Source organism: Papaver somniferum, chromosome 9 (assembly GCF_003573695.1).
Source record: "Papaver somniferum cultivar HN1 chromosome 9, ASM357369v1, whole genome shotgun sequence".
Lineage (NCBI taxonomy): Eukaryota > Viridiplantae > Streptophyta > Magnoliopsida > Ranunculales > Papaveraceae > Papaver > Papaver somniferum.
In genome coordinates this window covers 127,433,065-127,452,093 of record NC_039366.1, presented here as the reverse complement: position 1 = coordinate 127,452,093, position 19,029 = coordinate 127,433,065, and the positions used below count along the sequence as shown (strand labels likewise).

Here is a 19,029-nt window from a genome sequence, read left to right as displayed (position 1 = left end):
CACGGTTTGCAAAAGATTGCATTCCTTATTATATAAATGTATTAGTTCATGAACAAACCAATTTTAGTACACAACCTACTTAAGTATGCAAACGGGTACGCATACCTAAGTAGTCGGACTGAGTTTGGTTTCGCCAGTATGCATACGGGTATGCTTACCATATTACTCTTCCAAACTCTAGAAGAAATTCACGGACTTGAATTTTCGCCAGTATGCGTACGCATACTTAGTTCCCGAACTTCAAACAACCAACCAGTACGCATACGGGTACGCATACCATGGTTCCCGGTTTTGGACTTTACAAAAATGTGAATACACACTATGTTTATATTCAATCATGGTTACATGTTCTAAACCTTCATTTCAATCATTGAAACATTCTTGGAAGACGACAATAGATGTCCCACAAAAACTATTAGCTTCAAAGCAATTTTCAAGTGATCGAATGATCAATACGAAACATTCCGAGTACTGTCTCACAAAAATCATGTAAGATGTTACAAGGCGATTTTCACATGATCATATTTTGAATTTCGTCAAGAATAAAAGATGAACTCGGTTAAAGCGAAAGATTACCAACACATATTTCAAGAAATAGATAAGCGAGATAAACTCAGCTCGAAATATCAAATGTGTATAATTGAAGTCTATATAGCAATACGACTTTTGTCTCAAATAGGAGATAGAGTAGATAGACTTTTGAGTGATAGATGAGTTCAAGTCTCCACATACCTTTTGTTGATGAAGTTCCACAAGTTCCCTTGAGTAGTTCTTCGTCTTCATTTGATGAACGCCGTCAAGTTTAAAGCTCAACCACACTTACTATCCTAATCCGAGACTTAGCTATAAGCAGACTAGAAATCAAGACTTATAGTTTTGGCACCTAAACTTGACAACCAAGCTTGAGATAGCAACGCTTGCGAGTTCGACCGAGCAGTGCTCTAACAATTTCCCTCTTTGTCAATTTTAGTGACAAAACTATCAATACATATGGATTACAAAATAAATAAACTTTGTAGTTTCTCATCCAAATGCTTGATCTCCTTGGTTCTTCAACATGACTCGAAATTTTGTCACTTCCAAGTACTCCAATGATTCTAAATGTGTTCAACTCAGCATAATGGTTGTTCAAGATCCGTAGCTATAACAATGAGGAAACAATAGATCTCAATAATTGTTGTACAATGTCATAGTATTATTACACAACATCAAAGTTCAATTGTATCACAACTTTGACAACAATACTATGGTGATGTGTATCACTATCCCTTAGTCAATACTCCATCTCACATGAAAACCACTCCCCCTTACATAATGATCCGTAAACCATATTAATTCTCCCCCTTTTTGTCAATATAAATTGGCAAAGGTACGAAAACTAGTGGGATCCTAATGAAATTTCCATAGAGTACTTCATGAACAAATTAAAGAGAACCACATATCAACTTTGTTTAGATGCAATCATATAGCCGAAACTAAATGCACTCATCAAGGAGTTTATAAAGATACAAGATAACCCCTATAATATTCCATAACCGCACTCCCCACAAAGATTTGGCAATTAAGCACAAGTTCAATTAAGAACTCTCCCCCATAAAATGTCATCCCCAAAGGAACAACAAGAGCGACCTTATTTTCACAAGAAAAAAAGGATTTCTTTGGACAAAAACAAATCTCATAAGACATGAATTTGTATCCAAAATACTCAATTAAATTAACCATAAGAGAAACTATGATTAATTTAATCAGAACTGCTCAACATAAGAAAACTTACGGAACCGCACAGTATTTACACAAAGATGTGGATCAAGGAAAGACCAATACTACGGAATATCCAAAGATTCATTCTATTTTTCATCAATATTTGCATAGAAACATATAATAGACTTAATCTTTGTGATCAAAAGTTCAACCTATCTTCCATCAATATTTGCATAATGATGTAATAGGCTTAACTTTTGACATATATGGGACGATCATAGTTCACAGACGCAAACACACATATCTTATAATAATTTTTGCAATATATAAAATCAATAAAGATTAATATTGCAAAATCATCTTCCAAATAAACTTTAGAATTTAAATAAATAAAAGTAAAAACATTACAAGATGAAAATCGTTGGCAATAGCTATGTGTACTCACAATAATTGCTATTACAAACCCTAGTTATCCTTCTTAAAGCACAAGAATAAATTCTCACAAGAAGTTTCCTAGACATCAAGACAAACTCGTAATGCACATACAAGATGATTTGTCCTTAGAGGGTAGAATCAATCTTTTTCGCACGGATTTACACCAAGAATAGCTACCAAAGGCGTATAAAAATATTTTCTTAACAAAGAAAAACATACAAAGTCACTATCGACCACGCACTATAGTTCACATAAGATGATTGTGAACATTCAAGAATCCCATAACAATGCGTACTACTGCCCATTCTTGAACTTCCTTCTTTGTGATTCACCAACAACATTCTTTTAAAATCTTCAAATGAGATTAGAAGAGTAGTACTCCAAGAATCCAAGTGCCCAAGTCCAAGAGAAGTGGAACAAGTGCGACGAAACTGAGCAAAACATCCAAAAACAAGAGACGGGACAAAGACCAATATTAACTCATCCAAATTCAAGAATTATCTTCTCCAGTTTGGAGAGAATTCAAATAGGAAGAAAATGTAAAAATAACGAGGTCATTCCGAATTCGGACGAAGAAGTTACGGCCAAAACAAGTTTACCAAATATCGACGTCTACGGGAAAGTATGCATACCGGTTTGGAAACGAATTTTCATGACCTGGAGCAGTATGCAAACGGGTATGCGTACTAAATTCCCTGGATTTTGATTTTAAATGATGGTAAACATTCCTGGTATGTGTACCATGAAGTCCAAACATCCCGGACTACTATTTTCAAACCTAAACATTTAAGAACCTTAAACACAGATCAAGTTAGGTAGAAATGAACGATAAGCAAGGTACATGGATCATTATAAAAACACAAATCTTTCTCAAGTTTATAGACATACCTTTTTAGAAGAATCCAGTCGAATTCTATAGCCTTGCCGAACATAATCTGTGTGCCTCAATTCTCGTGTTTCCCTCACCGTATACATAACAGGGCATTCCTTGTTGAGGATGCACTTTCAATACAATCAAATTGTGTTGATGTGAACAATGTCTTGCTCACCACAGGTGACATAAACTAACTTTTCCGCAACAATGGATTTTTCACAATCTATAGTTTTTGGCTTATTTCGTTTCTTCTTCCACCGGTTCTTATGTTCCACTTTTGAATTATCATGAAAAAGATCACTTTTAGAACCTTTCATATCCAAATTCATATTTCCCAAGAAGTTTTCAACTTCCAACAACATGGATACTGCCTTCTCCATAGTCATGGAATTTTTTGGGAGATCATTCCTTTTCAAACTCAAAGCATCATTGACTTTCTTTGGTATCCACATTTGAGCGCGTTCAGGAACAACCAGAACCTTCTTTTAGATTTCTCGAAAGATAATTGGATTGACCATTCTTTTGCAAGTTAGTCTTTCTCCAATTGGGAGCATCGAATCTTGTCTTCGTCTTTACGAAGTTATCCTTTTGATAACCATTACGATTGTGAAAAGGCTTCGTATGACGTTTATAGGCAAATCTAAGTTTATCACAGCAATGATTCCTTTGCCTAGAGGTTTAAAAGTTACAACCTGTAATGTTAAGGGGATTAGCCTTAGCATATTATCTTGGTTTCACAACTTCTTGTGATGCCCAAACAAGGACATCATGAAGTTTCTCATTCCTTATACGAAAAAGACATCTCCTTTCCAGGTGACCTTTATTTCCGCAATAGTGGCAAACATAAGGAGTGTTCTTATCTCGATCTGTATATGCTGACTTTAGAGGTTGATATACATCATTCTTTCGAACTTTAACTGCCGGTGAAAGTATTTAAATTTTGCCATCAATGGAAACCTTTTGTTGAGAAGAATCACTAGCATTGACAAATTTTACCTCTTTGCTAATACTTGGATAGTCTATTCCCATATATCCCAATCCTCGTGTATCACGATGATTTTTACTTGCTCCTAGCATAGTGGTTAATTTGCTTGAACTAGTATTGAAATTTTTCAAGTCATCTTCCAACATCTTGATTTTATCAAGAGCATCAGCTAAATCAGCCTCAAGGCTTTTTTCTCAAGCGAGATAAGCGCTTTCTCTGTCATCCAAACTTGCTTTCTGGGAGTTAATCCTTGCTTTAGTTTCTGCAAGTTTCTCTTCCAACAAGAAGTATTTTTGATAAACATTATCAAATTCAAGTGACTTTCTACTCAGGTTTTCCTCGGAATCTTTGAGGATCAATTCGCAAGAGCGATTCCAACCATAAAGACCTCCGTAAATCCTTTTCAATTTCTTGTTTTCTAGACAAAGATGAGTCAGAAGAGGTGTGACATGAGAAGTTGTAATCTTCTTAATTTTAAATGAATCCAAAAACTTAACATACTCTGAGACTTCCTTATCAACATCTCTATCAATATATGAATCACCTTCATCAGAAAGTTCATCTAACTGTTCTTATAGGTGTGTTTCCCAATCAACAGTTTTTACATTCAAAGAAATGTTTCGGTATTCAAGCTTTGAAAATCATCTGGTAATTTCTGACCTGGAACGTTATTAGAGATAGACTCGTCCATAATAATCAGATTGCTACAAACACAGACATATGAGGTCTTTAATGTTTTTTCCTGCTCTGATACCAATTGAAAAAGCGGGAGTCTAACAACCACACCCAATATTTCGCTTAGCAATCTATATGGACTAACTCCAATATACTTTCAAGAGAATCAACTAGACAGTCTGATTCAATCTTAAGAAAAGTATATCAAAGAGTTATATCTCAATTTCTCAATTCAATCCGCAATCAAACAAATAAGAATTTGCGAGCCTAATTGAATATAAAAAATAACTTGGACGGTATCAAAAACCAATATCGAAGTGTCAATCAATTTAATCAACAACCAAAGGTTGGATTCACAATTGATTGAACTTACGCACAACCTGTGATATTTCAATTATATAAACAAATATAATGCGGAAAAGATGTAACACAGACACCAGAAGTTTCGTTAACGAAGAAACCGCAAATGCAGAAAAACCCCGGGACCTAGTCCAGATTTGAACACCATACTGTATTAAGCCGCTACAGATACTAGCCTAATACCAGTTAACTTCGGACTGTAATGTAGTTGAGCCCTAACGAATCTCACAGTGATCAAGGTACAGTTGCGTTCCTTACGCCTCTTGAACCACGCCGGATTTTTCGTACTTGATTCCCTTAGAGGATCTCACCCACAACTAAGAGTTGCTACGATCCAAAGTCGAAGACTTAGTATACAAATCTGTCTCAAACAGAAAAGTCTATTGAATAGATAAATATGTCTCCCACAGATATACCTACGAGTTTTGTTTCGTCTTTTGATAAATCAAGGTGAACATGAACCAATTGATAAATCGAACTTGTATTCCCGAAGAACAACCTAGTATTATAATTTTAATTGATTAACGAAACAAGATATTGTGGAATCACAAACGATGAGACGAAGATGTTTGTGACTACTTTTCAATCTTGCCTATCTGACAATAAATCTCGAGCAAATCTTAAATAAGATAGTACTCAATCACAATAGAATACAACAATATCAGAACACGCAACTACAGAGAAAATAGTTTGGTCTGGCTTCACAATCCCAATGAAGTCTTTAAGTCGTTAACCTACTGGGTTTTGGAAAAACCTAAGGTTAAAGGAGAATCGACTCTAGTCGCAACTAGTATCACACAGAAGGTGTGGGGATTAGTTTTCCCAGTTACTAGAGTTCTCCTTTATATAGTCTCCAAATCAGGGATCGCAATCAATGTTACCTTGGTAATAAAGCATTCAATATTCACCGTTAGATGAAAACCTGATTAGATTCAAGCTAATATCTTTCAACCGTTAGATCGAACTTAGCTTGTTATACACAAATGAAATGTACCATCATTTAGATAAAAATGACCGTACCTAAACATGTACACTTAGTTGGTTCAACAATAGTTAACCAATGGTTATCCATATGAGCATTTTCATATCAACCTTATTCATCTTTATCACAACTAGTTCAAATGACTCAAATGAAACTAGTTAGAGAGTTGTTCAATTGTTTATATTCTCATAGAAGTATACAAGACACAATTGAAGCAAAATCGATTTTGATTCACTTGAATCATTTCATGAACATTATAGCCACGGTTTGCAAAAGATTGCATTCCTTTTTATATAAATTTATTAGTTCATGAACAAACTGATTTTTGAACATAACCTACTTAAGTATAGAAACGGGTACGCATACCTAAGTAGTCAGACTGAGTTTGGTTTCGCCAGTACGCGTACGGGTACGCCTACCATATTACACTTCCAAACTCCAGCATAAATTCACGGACTTGAACTTCCTCCAGTATGCGTACGGGTACGCATACTTAGTTCCCGGACTTCCAACAACCAAACAGTACGCGTACGGGTACGCATACCATGGTTCCCGGTTTTGGACTTTACAAAAATATGAATACACACTATGTTTATATCCAATCATGGTTACATTTTCTAAACCCTCATATCATTGAAATATTCTTGGAAGACGACAATAGCTGTGTCACACAAACTATTAGCTTCGAAGTAATTTTCAAGTGATTGAATGATCAATACAAAACATTCCGAGTCTACATCAATTGATTGTCTCACACAAATCATGTACGATGTTACAAGGCGATTTTCATATGATCATCTTTTGACTTTTGTCAAGAATAAAAGATGAACTTGGTTAAAGCGAAAGCTTACCAACACATATTTCGAGAAATAGATAAGCGAGATAAACTCGGTTCGAAATATCAAATGTGTATAATTGAAGTCAATTTAGCAATATGACTTTTGTCTCAAATAGGAGATAAAGTAGATAGACTTTTGAGTGATAGATGAGTTCAAGTCTCCACATACCTTTTGTTGATGAAGTTACACAGTTCCCTTGAGTAGTTCTTCGTCTTCATTCGATGAACGCCTTGAAGTCTAAAGCTCAACTACACTTACTATCTTAATCTGAGACTTAGCTATAAGTAGACTAGAAATCAAGACTTATATTTTTGACAGCTAAACTTGACAAACAAGCTTGAGATAGCAATGCTTGCGAGTTCGACCGAGCAACGCTCTAACACATTTCATACATATACCATTGACCGTCTGACGAAGATGTAATGAAGTGCATGAGATTTTTGAGTCCGTCTCGGATATAACTTAGGTCCAATTTCTTTCAACCGTCGTCCTGGTCGCTATTATGGTTGCCCAAGTTTCCGATGATAGCGCCGTGGTGATTCCTAGAGGTTGTGCGAGTGCCATCACCGTTTGCGCGTCCCAATCCCTGCAGATGCAACCTGCTCCCGCCATACTTGGGTGGACTCTTGTCGCCTCATATGTATATACTTTTAGCCAGTTTATTATTGTGATTTCCCAACCTATTTGAACGGTTGTAGATCTTCTGGTTATATTTGTTGATATTCTGAGAGGTGGCTCCCCGGTGAGAACTGGAGGGGAAATTGTTTTTGCCAATTCGAATTCTTGTTGCTGAGCTAGACATCTTGCAAGGATGTCTTCATGGGTGGATTGTGTCTGATTGAACATGAGTTCATTCCTGAACATCCATAGTGACCAGAAAAGGAAACAATACGCTTTGATAGACGAGGTGTGATCTCTTGATTGCAGGATTTGTGAAATTGTTACTTGGTTGTTTGGGGTAATTGGTTGGTGGTTACCTTGGGTTTGATTTATTGATATGCGGTTAGAAAGGCTGGTCCACGTGGACATAGTTATGGGACAATGTATCAGCATGTGGACTTCAGTTTCTGGCTCGAAGTTGTATCTGTGGCACAGGTTGGAATCTGATAGATTGATGTGATGGAGCATAACTAAGGTTGGTAAACCTTCATTGATAGCTTTCCACAAAGAAAGATGGATATTTGGAGGACACGGTAAGGTCCATCAGAATTTGGTTGTGGGGTGGGGTTAGGGGTGCGTGAGCGGTTTTATTGTTTTAGTAGACAATTGTACCCAGATGCAGTGGTGTATTTACCTGATTTAGAATGCGTCCAAATTATTTTGTCTGGGGTTATGTTATGGGGAAGGTTTATAATATGATGGATGGCATCATGAGGGAGGTTGTTTAGCTAATCATACCTTCAGTTTTGAGAGAATGGGTCAATTAAATCTTCTACAGAGCGAACGGGGTCACAATGTATAAGATCAAGGTTTTGGAAGTGGGTATATAGTTAGCTTGGATAGGTGTATCTAAACCATTTCCTATTTGGTAAAAATATGATTTCAGAGAGAAGGTATAAGAGATGCCATTTGTTTCCATTGCGGGCTGGTAGAAGTCGGTATTGTGAGTGTACCTTGAAATAATGGTTGATTTTGGAGGTACTTCTCGTTGATGAGGCTGGAGAAGATGGAATGTGGCTGGTCTTGAATGTTCCATATGCTTTTCATGAATAAAGCTCTGTTGTGGCATGAGGTGTTTAGCTTGTTCCATCCCATAGGGTGAAGCTTTATGATAGACGAGTCATATCCCCATAAAAAATTATGTATGATCCAAAATAAATTTGTTTGTGCACATGTGTGGGAAAGATTTGTGTTTGCATGAGGTGATTTACGGTTGGCATTAAGGAGGTTTTAATGAGAACTAGCCTGCCTTCCTGGTTAAGGAATTTTGTGATCCAACCTTGGGCTTTTCGTGCCAATATTTGGAGTAGAGGTTCGAAGATATGACGAGATGTTCTTCCATGTTTGAATTTAACTCCTAAGTATATAGGTGGTATTGATGTGGTTGGCATGCCGTAGAAATGGTGTAGAGCTTCTATGTGATGTTGTTGCAGCCTTGGACGGTGAATGATTGTTGATTTTGTTGTGTTGATAATTTGTCCAACTAATGAACTGTAGGATTGTAACAACTGATGGAGGTGGTTGTTACTTTCTTGGGTAGATTTGTATGTGATGAGTATATCGTCTGCATACATTAGATGTAAAATTGGTGGCGCCTTTTGTGATATCCGTAAACCTTTTACCAGATTTTTCGCCTTAAGATTTCCAAGATTTGTTGACAGAATTTCAGCACATATAATGAAAATGTAGGAAGATATGGGATCTCCTTGTCTGATACCTCTGGTTGGTGTGATGAATCCATGGGATGTACCGTTGAGGTTGATTGAGTAAGTTACTGATGTAGTACATCTTTATCTGTATCAACAATGATTGTTGATCCTTTTCTTCTGTATCAACTGCAACAGTTGACCTCATGCTTATGGATCAACTATGACTGTTGATCCCTTACGTCAATTTAAGTTAGTTTGCTTCGCAAGTATTTTCTTTTCTAGTTTACGTCAAACTCTTTCCTTTAATCAGTTCATGTAAGTCTATATAAAGGCTGAGACTCTTGTTTACAAGACACATCTTATTATCAATATTATTATCAAGTTTGTTTATCAATCTTTTACTTTAGAATCTGGATCCTAGAATCAGTTTTCTATTAAGTTTCTGAAGAAACTTAAACCTATCCCTGTTACCTGTGCTACACTAGTTACTGTTTTGATACATAACATGATATATTCCACAAATATGGATGGAAAACCTAGTTTTGTAGAGGCTTTTTTTGATGAATCCCCAGTCTAGGCTGTCATAAGCTTTTTAAGATGTCTAGCTTGAGGGCTATTTTAGGGTTTTTAGTGGTTGATGATGTTTTGATGTGGTGGAATAGCTCACCTGCAATTGCTATGTTATCATGAATTGATCTCTGGGGAACAAAGGCGCTCTGATATGGATTTATTAACAATGGGAGAAGGGGGTGTAATCGGTTGACTAGAATTTTGGATATGACTTTGTAGCAGACATTACAAAGGCTTATAGGTCTGAATTGGGATGGTTTTGTTGGGTTGTCTACTTTTGGAATTAGTGTGATGTTTGTGTGGTTCATGAGAGGGTGAATGTTTAAGGAATTGAAAAAACTTCGAACCATAGCTATTAGCTGAAAATGAGTAGTTTCCCAGAAAACTTTTAAAAACTTATTGGTATAGCCGTCTGGACCAGGCGCACTTTCAGAATTAATAGAAAACAATGCTTGCTTGATTTCTTTCACTGTTACCTCCGCAGAGAGTCTGTCACATTGTGTCGGTGTCAACCGAGGAATGATTTCTCTAAGTAGTTCTTTGTCTATTGTTGTATTTGGGGTTGTATATTAAGTGGTGAAGTAATCCAGGATGATTTGAATTACTTGATCTTTATCGCTGATCCAATTATTTTGATGATCCTGTAATTGTTTTATGTTGTTCCGGTTTTGATGGATAATTGCCTTTGCATGGAGAAATTTGTATTATTATCTTCCGATTGGATTCATTGAATTCTTGATTTTTGGTTATGTGATTCTTCTAATTCTACACATGTTTTTAGCGTTTTCACCTAATCTCTTCATTTTGTCGATTATTTGCTGCCATTATTTACTTTATATCCCGGGTGAGACATAGGGAACTGCACCATCTTTTAGAGCATAATTTTGTCTCTTTTGCAGTCCTACTAAGATTCCTTTTCATAAGGGTACTGTCGTAATTAAGAACCATATTACGGATATTTGTCAACGAATCCGATTAGTTTGTAGTTAACTTGAACGCAACAATTCAGCAAAATTACAGAAAACCGACGTGTTTCATCAATTCCCTTCTTTCTTCTTTCTCTGGGCGGAGATTACGTATACTTACAGACGAAGCAAAATAAATAAATAAATTAGGGTTCCAGGTACTCTCTTTTCCCATTCTTCTTCTCCTAATCTTTTTTTTAATTATTTAGTATTGGTAAATCTTGATCTTATTTTCACCTAATTCTCTGGTTCATCTTCCATTCCTTTTAACCCTAATTGTCGTTTAATTTGTGTCTCAACCATGGAATTAAGTTTAGGGTTTAACTTTGTTATGCTTTTTTTTTTTTTTTAGTTTTTTGATCATTGTTTAAGAGAATTTATATGTTTGATGTGAATTATGTGTTCTGGATACGTGAGGTTTGGGGAAAAATTAAGTCATTAAATGCTTATACACTGACAATGATTGGAAATCTGTGGATTTGACTGTGTGTCGGTGATCTTGTTTATTTTGCTTTGGAATGCAGTCATTGTAACTAGTATGAATTTATATCAGTGACAAGCTGTTGCTTAATGCTAGTATATTATTGGGGATCCTTGTTCTTATCAACTTAAGAAGTACTCAGTTTCTTTAATTTCAGTAGCAAAAAAATGTAGACGCTTTTTGGTTTTGTACTCGTACCAAGTAGTTGTAGCTATTCTTTTTGTTGGTATTGAGTCCTACTTCCTTAGTCCATAGAACCCAGACTAGCTTCCCCTTAAGTGATGTTTCTACTGTGTCATTTAAAATCAGACATCCCCTGCAATGTTTGACATCACTTAGGACTTGGCAAAGCCATTGAGAAGGGACCTAGGTATATAATGGTATTATGTTTCGGTAACTGAGCAGTAACAAGTGCTGATAATTTAGAGGGTTTTATTCGTTATTTTCTACCTCAGTACTGGAATTTGGTTATGCACATTAACCCAGTTTTGTGATTTCGCAGATTTGCAGTTTCTCAAAGACAAGATCAGTCTTTGTACATCTTGACCAGTCGAAGTCACACCTGAGTCATGAGTCAAAGAGGGTTGATATATAGTTTTGTTGCGAAGGGGACTGTTGTTCTAGCAGAGCATACATCATTTTCTGGTAACTTTAGTACCATTGCAGTCCAATGCCTACAGAAGCTTCCCACTAACAGTAACAAGCATACTTACTCGTGTGATGGTCATACATTCAACTTCCTTAATGACAATGGATTAGGTACACGTTTTACTATTATAGTTTCCCTTGACCGATGCTTCTTTTATTTTGCTAGTTATGCAATCTAATGTGTGATTTGTTGGTCATGCAGTTTTTCTTGTTGTTGCGGATGAAGCAACTGGAAGGAGTATACCCTTTGTGTTTCTTGAGCGAGTGAAGGACGATTTTAAGCAGCGATATGCAGCAATAATTGGTAATGGGGGGCCGCACCCTCTTGCCGATGATGATGATGAAGATTTGTTTGAAGATCCTTTGAGCATTGCGTATAATCTTGATAGGGAGTTCGGGTATGGCTAACTATTCAATGAACAATTGATGTTTCAGTTTTATTTATATATATTGGTTGCAAGTGTGTGACAAGGATTTTCGTGAAACAGACCAAGGCTCAAGGAGCACATGCAGTATTGCATGAACCATCCGGAGGAAATCAGTAAGCTTTCCAAACTGAAGGCACAAATGTCTGAAGTCAAAGGAATAATGATGGATAATATAGAGAAGGTATGTATTCATAATTCAATGTACAATAGTTGATCTTGTGCTTTGTGGTGGCTATGAAGTCGAGGCTTTATATTTTAGGACTGAAATTAACCTGAAGGTTAAGCTAACTGTTTGTTATTGTTTTCGTAACAATGATGTAGTACGAAATATGATAGATAATTGAAATAGTCAAATAAACATACAGAATTTATGCAGATAGGAGTAGATTGTGATAAGCGAGTGCCATATATAAGCTCATAATTATACTGGAAAATAATTTTTTTGGAAACTTGCTTAAGTGAGCTCCCTTGAGCTTAAATCAGACTCTGGTGCGTATATGTGATCTTATGGATCTTTCGCGCATTATAAAGTGTTTACTTGTGAATTCACTATGCCCCCTAAACTTGCCGTGTGGCAGATGGATACCCTGTTTTAGGGTGTGGTGAATGGTGATGCAGGAGCATTTAGGAGTTCTATTTATTTAGCTTTATTATCTAGTTTCTTTGAGTGCACATAATCTGTTTATTTAGCTTTACTTACTATTATCTATAGAGGGGGCTTTTGATTAGCCTCAATAAGTTGTATTTCTTTTCCTAGAATATCCTTTAAACTCTAATATGGAAGTAGTTATCAGGTGCACATTAAGTTAGGAAAATTAAAATCTTTGTTGTGGTATTTTATTATAAAAATTTAATAGTGATTCAAATGAACGTTACCAAAACAGTTTATCTGAGAAGCTGTTTTTATAATGGAACCTACCCACGTGGTATGAGAAAGACTTTTAAGAAATGGTGAGATTCAGTCGATAAATAATGGTTTGCAAAATTACTGCAATGTAGCTAAGGCCTGTTTTTGGTTTTTTCTTCACATCAATGACCCAATAATCCAAATAAATGAAATGTTATTTAAGGTTAATGTCATTTTTTGGCCTCAAAGGAGAACATTGCAATAAGTTTGCGAATTACTATTAATGCCTTAATCTCTACGATCCTGCCAAAATGTTTCTCATCCAACATAGGTTGGTCTCACCCGAGAAATTCATTTTTAGGCAAAACAAGGTTTTGGAAGTGTTTATTTAGAATATTTGAAGATTAAATTTCATGGAATCCGCAGCGCACTGCGCATACTTTAAATTCACCTATCGGCGAGTTTAAAGGGTTGCAGTTGCTTTTGAGCACCTCCATTCATGTCCTTGCTGCTGTAGCGTTTTCCTATCAGATGACAGGTCGATGCTCTATCAAGTCTGTTTGTTTTTCATCACCTCTTACACGACCTCTACCTCATCCAACCATGGTATTGGTTGAGGTTTTGGAATCTTCGTGTCCTAGCAATTTATGCAATATCAAGGAAACACCATAGCGATAAACTTACACGAAACAGAAATAAAGAGCATAGAACACAAGAATTGAACTGTAGAATGTAGGATAATCGGATTCTAGTTGTTTCACTGTTCAGTTATAGTTGCCAGATCGGTTTGGTTATACTCTTTCTCCTTCTATATGGTTGTTGCTAACAAACCGTATAAGAAAGTTCAGGTAGGTTAGATTTTGCTAGCATGTAAGTTCTATGTACTGTTTTTTTCTAATGGTATGACCTTGTGCTGTTCATATGTGCTTTCCCCATACTTTTAAAACTAATTACCTTTCTCTACTACTTTTTATCTTTGTGTTATGTAGGTTTTCCTTATTTGTACATTAGATACTTTTTTGTGTTATTTGGTTCATTTTTGCCCCCCAAAGGAGGACATTCCTATAGAACCATTCAGAGCAGATGTGGAGATTGAGTGTTTTGCTAGTTTTAGCTGCACTTCAAACAAAATTTTTAATTCGTTAGCTCATTCCATTTGATAACCCCAATGTACTTGAACTTAGAACTTCACATGGGTGGTAGGTAGGTTAGCCAGATGCTTTAGAACAGGTGATGTTTTAGGAAGGTATATATGGCAGAGTCATCATCAATGGTGTAAGATTCAGTTTTCCAACCAATATCAGCACATTTCCATGTATATACTTCTTTTGGTCCATTAAGAAAGTGTGGTTCTCAGAAGTATATGTGGACTTAGTAGAGAAACTCAGGCCCAGATGATAAATAATGGAACAAATAGGGTGCAAAGGATACTGGTAGATTCACTTGTAATCATCATAATGTTGCTTGTTTTTAACGAGTTTTAAGTTTAAAGACACAAACCATTGCATGCCAGTACTGCAACATCTATCCTCCTGACAACCCATTCGGTAGCTCACAAGTCTAAACCTTTCTTATGCAAATAATCAATATTTGTTCTTCAGGTTCTGGATCGTGGAGAGAAGATTGAGCTTCTTGTCGATAAGACTGAAAACTTACAGTTTCAGGTAATATTGCATCCCTCACAAAAGAAAAGTATTAGTCTCAGTATCATATTTGAGTATGTGATATAAATTTCTTTAGTGTTACCTCATTCATGTCTGTAATATTCATTAATCTCTTGGTTTTTGTTTAGGCGGACAGCTTCCAGAGGCAGGGCAGGCAGCTCCGACGGAAGATGTGGCTACAGAACTTCCAAATGAAGCTGATGGTAGGAGGGGGAATCATCGCCCTTATCATTATTTTGTGGTTGATGGTTTGCAAAGGATTCAAGTGTTGATGTTTAAGTTCGTGAAATCCAGATATAGCTTGATTAATATTTCTATTTTCTTGTTTCATGTAAAAAGAAAAATAAAGTAGTTGTAGTACAAGATTGTCGTTTAGTCGATGTAAATGGAGTTTGGTGTCCAGCTTTTCTAACTATTCTATTTGTCATCCTTCCACTTTTCTTTTTCCTTTCTTTAAAGGCTTTATATAGTGCCGGTATTCAAGATTCAGACCTGATTGATTCATACCAGTTTCAGAACAAGGGTGGAACACATGATCCTCTGGCCAGACTGGCCTCAATGACTCCGTGAGCTCCACTATTCCTTTGCACGGTGCAGGCATTCTTCTAAAGAGGTTAATAACAAAACCATTTCCCACAATAACTATCAATTTCAGCAACAACCACAGCCCAATGGCAACCCAAGCTCAAAAGATTTGTGCCAGTCTCCAGGTTGATAAGCGGGTTACGACACACCCTGTTGTATAGAAGGAACACAGTACTAAATAACAGTGTCAACTTTTGCCTCCATTTCCATTCTGTTCACCTCAGAAAGATAAGTTCCACCACACCGAAAGCCGGATCTAATAAAACAGTCCTCTTATATGCCGATTGCCATCTCAGCGAACGGCAATGACATATACCCATCTTTATCTCTTTACAATTTATCATTTTTCTCACTCAATAAAGCAGCATTTAGACTATGAGGATCATATTTAGTTATTTGTTTTCAGTAAGAGATGAGTCAGACAAGTATAGCAGTAGAAGATGTATAGTTGACAAACACTAGTCTATCAACTAGTACTTTGTTCAAGTGTACATTATCAAGTTCCATGTTTCGACTACTCCTTGAAGAACCTGATTACACTGTAACAATGTACCATCACAAATAACAAATTCAGCCAATCTCCTCTAACAGCTTCGTAATTGCTTCAGATGTAAGAGGAACGTAAACACAATCCTGCCCATCTGAGTGTCTTCTAGTCTTAATCAACTCATGATCTTTGAATTCCGTCAAGTGGGAATTCAGAGTCATTTGGCTGCTGACTAGAAAACGTTCACGGCAGGTTGTATACAAGTTGTTTATCGGCATTCCTGAGAAAGAAAACACGTATATTGGAATCGATCTAACATTAAAACTCAATCTCTCCCTTCTATAAAAAAATAGTAGCATAGAAGCATTATGCATAAAAATGCTTACCTTCTTCATCGGAATGGGCCAGTTGATGTTGCGCAAGAACCTTAAACACACTCTGTGCATTTGGTGTCAAACTCTGAAGTACGATTGCAGCGGTTTTAGCATTTTGTGCTGTCCCGCTACAGGCAAGAATCAATGGGAGAAACACCCCTTCAACTTTATATGGTGCAAAGGTCGGGACATGATACCAGCACCAGTTGAACTGTGTGTGGACCATTTTCTTGTCCCATACTGGAACCAAAACAGACATTTACTCAAGTTAACGAAGGATTAATAGAGACAATTAACACGTTAAGAACCAAAAACTCTAGGTGTTAGTTAGACTGTACCCTAAGCTCATGTACTAAGTTTCGAAACATCATTAAGTAAATGTTCTGGCTTGTTGGGAAACCAAAATAACCCAATACAACATTCTGAAACAGGAAACACTGATTACCAATAATGATAAGATCCACTATACTGTACGAATGATGAAGGCCACCCAAACCAACAGAAGATGCTATGTGTACAAACTTCTGGACGGCAATTAATCTATGCAATGGAGTAAGAAAGTCAGATTGGAGGTAGTACCTACAGCATCACCTTTAACGGGATTAAAAAGACAATTGTCGGAGACTCTTCTAGATTGTAAGTGCATCATCTAGATTACAATGAATATATCCGGGATCCAATTCCTAGTGCTTGCTAGATTTGGAACAAAATGAATTATAGAACAATGGATTCCATATGGGATATGCAATCAGATACGTGGTGAAGCTAAGTGGATACTTACATAGTGCTGTATTGACATGGTCTATAGATGCAACCACACGGACATTGGAACAGCTTGCAAGTCGTGCAAGATACTGTTGTGATTCACTGTCTCGCAACCCAGGTCCATCAATATTGTGTATAACAACACAGACAAAGCAATCATTTTGCTTTGCATCAGAACCGTCTAAGAATGCAAGAAGATCTTCCATGGATTGGAAACTGGAAGGTTTCTGAACTTTAGATGTGCTCCCCGCAGAAGACCTACGTCTGGTCTTTAGCTGTTCCCACAGTATTTCAGCTAGGGTGGCCACAACCTACACATGAAAGAAGTGCAGACATCAAATGAAAAATCCTTTTCACCAAACAACAAACATACTATTGGTTCTTAAATGCTCAATCGTAATACATTCTTAACATTGATTGACTGAAGGTAGCCATTGATAACGATTACACCACAATTTGTCAACTCTGTAGAAGCAAAATCTTCAAGCAAAGCCTTCTTAGAGCCAAACCCATACATCAAAAGACCAAAGCCACACCTACAACATTTTAACCAATTTCATACAAAAAAAAAGTTAACAATCCCCCCAAACCCAAGAAAGAAATACAGGTGCACCAGCGCAAAACAGACGAGAGGAGGCTAAATCAAGGTGCAATCTACCCCCTCTTACCAGGGAATCTAGGATGGCACTATGCAATTTCTTGTTTGTACATTCATGGTGCAAATGGGGATGAATGGCATTGGCAACCCATAAAACTCAAAATTTAAATCAAAAATGTAGAAAATTAAAATAAAATAAATTCAGGCTTGATACCTCAATTCAAAAACCCATTTTGGGTATAAGCTTTTATAACTAGTGAGCAAAGTATGAATCTCTTTCTCATGTTTAGTTTCAATGTTAGACACTGCAACTCTCAGTTCCTGCACAGACCAAAAATCACCAACATTAACCACAGATAAAAACATCAGCGAAAAAACAATTAGTTGAGAAATTATAAAGAGGGTAAAAACCTGCTCATCAACTACATCAATGTCAGATAATTTTTGGGCAGATTTTTTCTTCCCAGATCCACGCATTTCTTTAGCCAGGAAGTAGTTCCTGGAGAACCCGAACTCCTCATCTTCGTCTAGATCGTTGATATCCATGATTGTGAAGCAGAAAGAGGGATTCAGCGACGAGTGATTATAAAAAGGGGGGATTGCCCTAATTAGCTTTTTATTTTCCCGCGCGTTTTTGAAGACCCGATGGGTGAGCGTAAAACCCGTTCGAAATGTCAGTAAAGTGGGTGGGTGGGAGGGTTAAAATATGAGCTATAAATATTGGGTTCAGTTTCTGCATAGAAAATTTATTCCGGTAGGGAGAATTAGGCTAAGGTCCAATTCATGGATAACCCATAATATGAGGCCCTTAATTAAAAGAAGTTTAAATCTAGGCCCGGAGTTATTAAAAGACATCCATACCCTTTTATATGAACGATTTTTTAGGGACCATGGTTTTTTTGAGGAGACCATGGTTTTATTAGGCCGTCTTCCCTATAGTTATAAGGGGTGTCGTAAAACATTGAAATGACTAACCTACCCTTAACCTAATTTAATTTAAAACCAATCCAATAACCACACATATATATATATATATATATATATATATATATATATATATATATATATATATATATATATATATATATAACCACCACCTCCTCCCACCACCACCAACCACCGATTACCACCGCCGATTACCACCTCCGATTATCACCACCACCAACCACCGATTACCACCACCACCTCCGATTACCACCACCACCACTATATATATATATATAGCTTAATTTAAAACATTAACAGAGATATTCTCACAAACCCATTACTTGTCATTCGTTTTTGGTTGAATAAATGAGAAGTAATCATTAAAATGAGTTGAAAATGGAAGTTGCTGAGAGGTTTAATGGAGGTTTTTTTTTTTCAGAGAAAAGTTCGGTTATCACGAATTAATTTTTTCTTAACCGAACTCAGAGTTCGGTTGATTCGCAAAAAAATACTTTTAACCGAACTCCTTG

At 36.5% G+C, this 19,029-nt stretch overlaps 2 protein-coding genes across 3 annotated transcripts; one reads left to right on the top strand and one right to left on the bottom strand.

Moving 5' to 3' along the window:
* The first annotated feature begins 10,697 nt into the window (after positions 1-10,697).
* LOC113310390 (vesicle-associated membrane protein 727-like) lies at positions 10,698-15,216 on the top strand. Of its 2 annotated transcripts, none has more exons than XM_026559053.1 (6): positions 10,698-10,853; positions 11,679-11,935; positions 12,027-12,222; positions 12,313-12,433; positions 14,701-14,763; positions 14,892-15,216. In XM_026559053.1, exons 2-6 carry the CDS (start codon positions 11,746-11,748, stop codon positions 15,033-15,035), a joined length of 714 nt encoding a protein of 237 aa, XP_026414838.1. In that variant the 5' UTR covers positions 10,698-10,853; positions 11,679-11,745; the 3' UTR covers positions 15,036-15,216. The 2 variants fall into 2 exon arrangements, with proteins under 2 accessions (XP_026414838.1, XP_026414839.1); XM_026559054.1 differs by lacking the exon at positions 10,698-10,853 and adding an exon at positions 10,890-10,909.
* Positions 15,217-15,399: 183 nt separating this feature from the next.
* On the bottom strand, positions 15,400-18,120 carry LOC113310389 (origin of replication complex subunit 2-like). The gene is made up of 6 exons (XM_026559052.1): positions 17,984-18,120; positions 17,787-17,893; positions 17,378-17,510; positions 16,991-17,285; positions 16,222-16,449; positions 15,400-16,115 (listed from the first exon to the last, which is right to left on the bottom strand). The coding sequence occupies exons 1-6, from the start codon at positions 18,116-18,118 to the stop codon at positions 15,919-15,921; spliced, it is 1,095 nt and encodes a 364-aa protein (XP_026414837.1). The 5' UTR covers positions 18,119-18,120; the 3' UTR covers positions 15,400-15,918.
* Between the last annotated feature and the right edge of the window lie 909 nt (positions 18,121-19,029).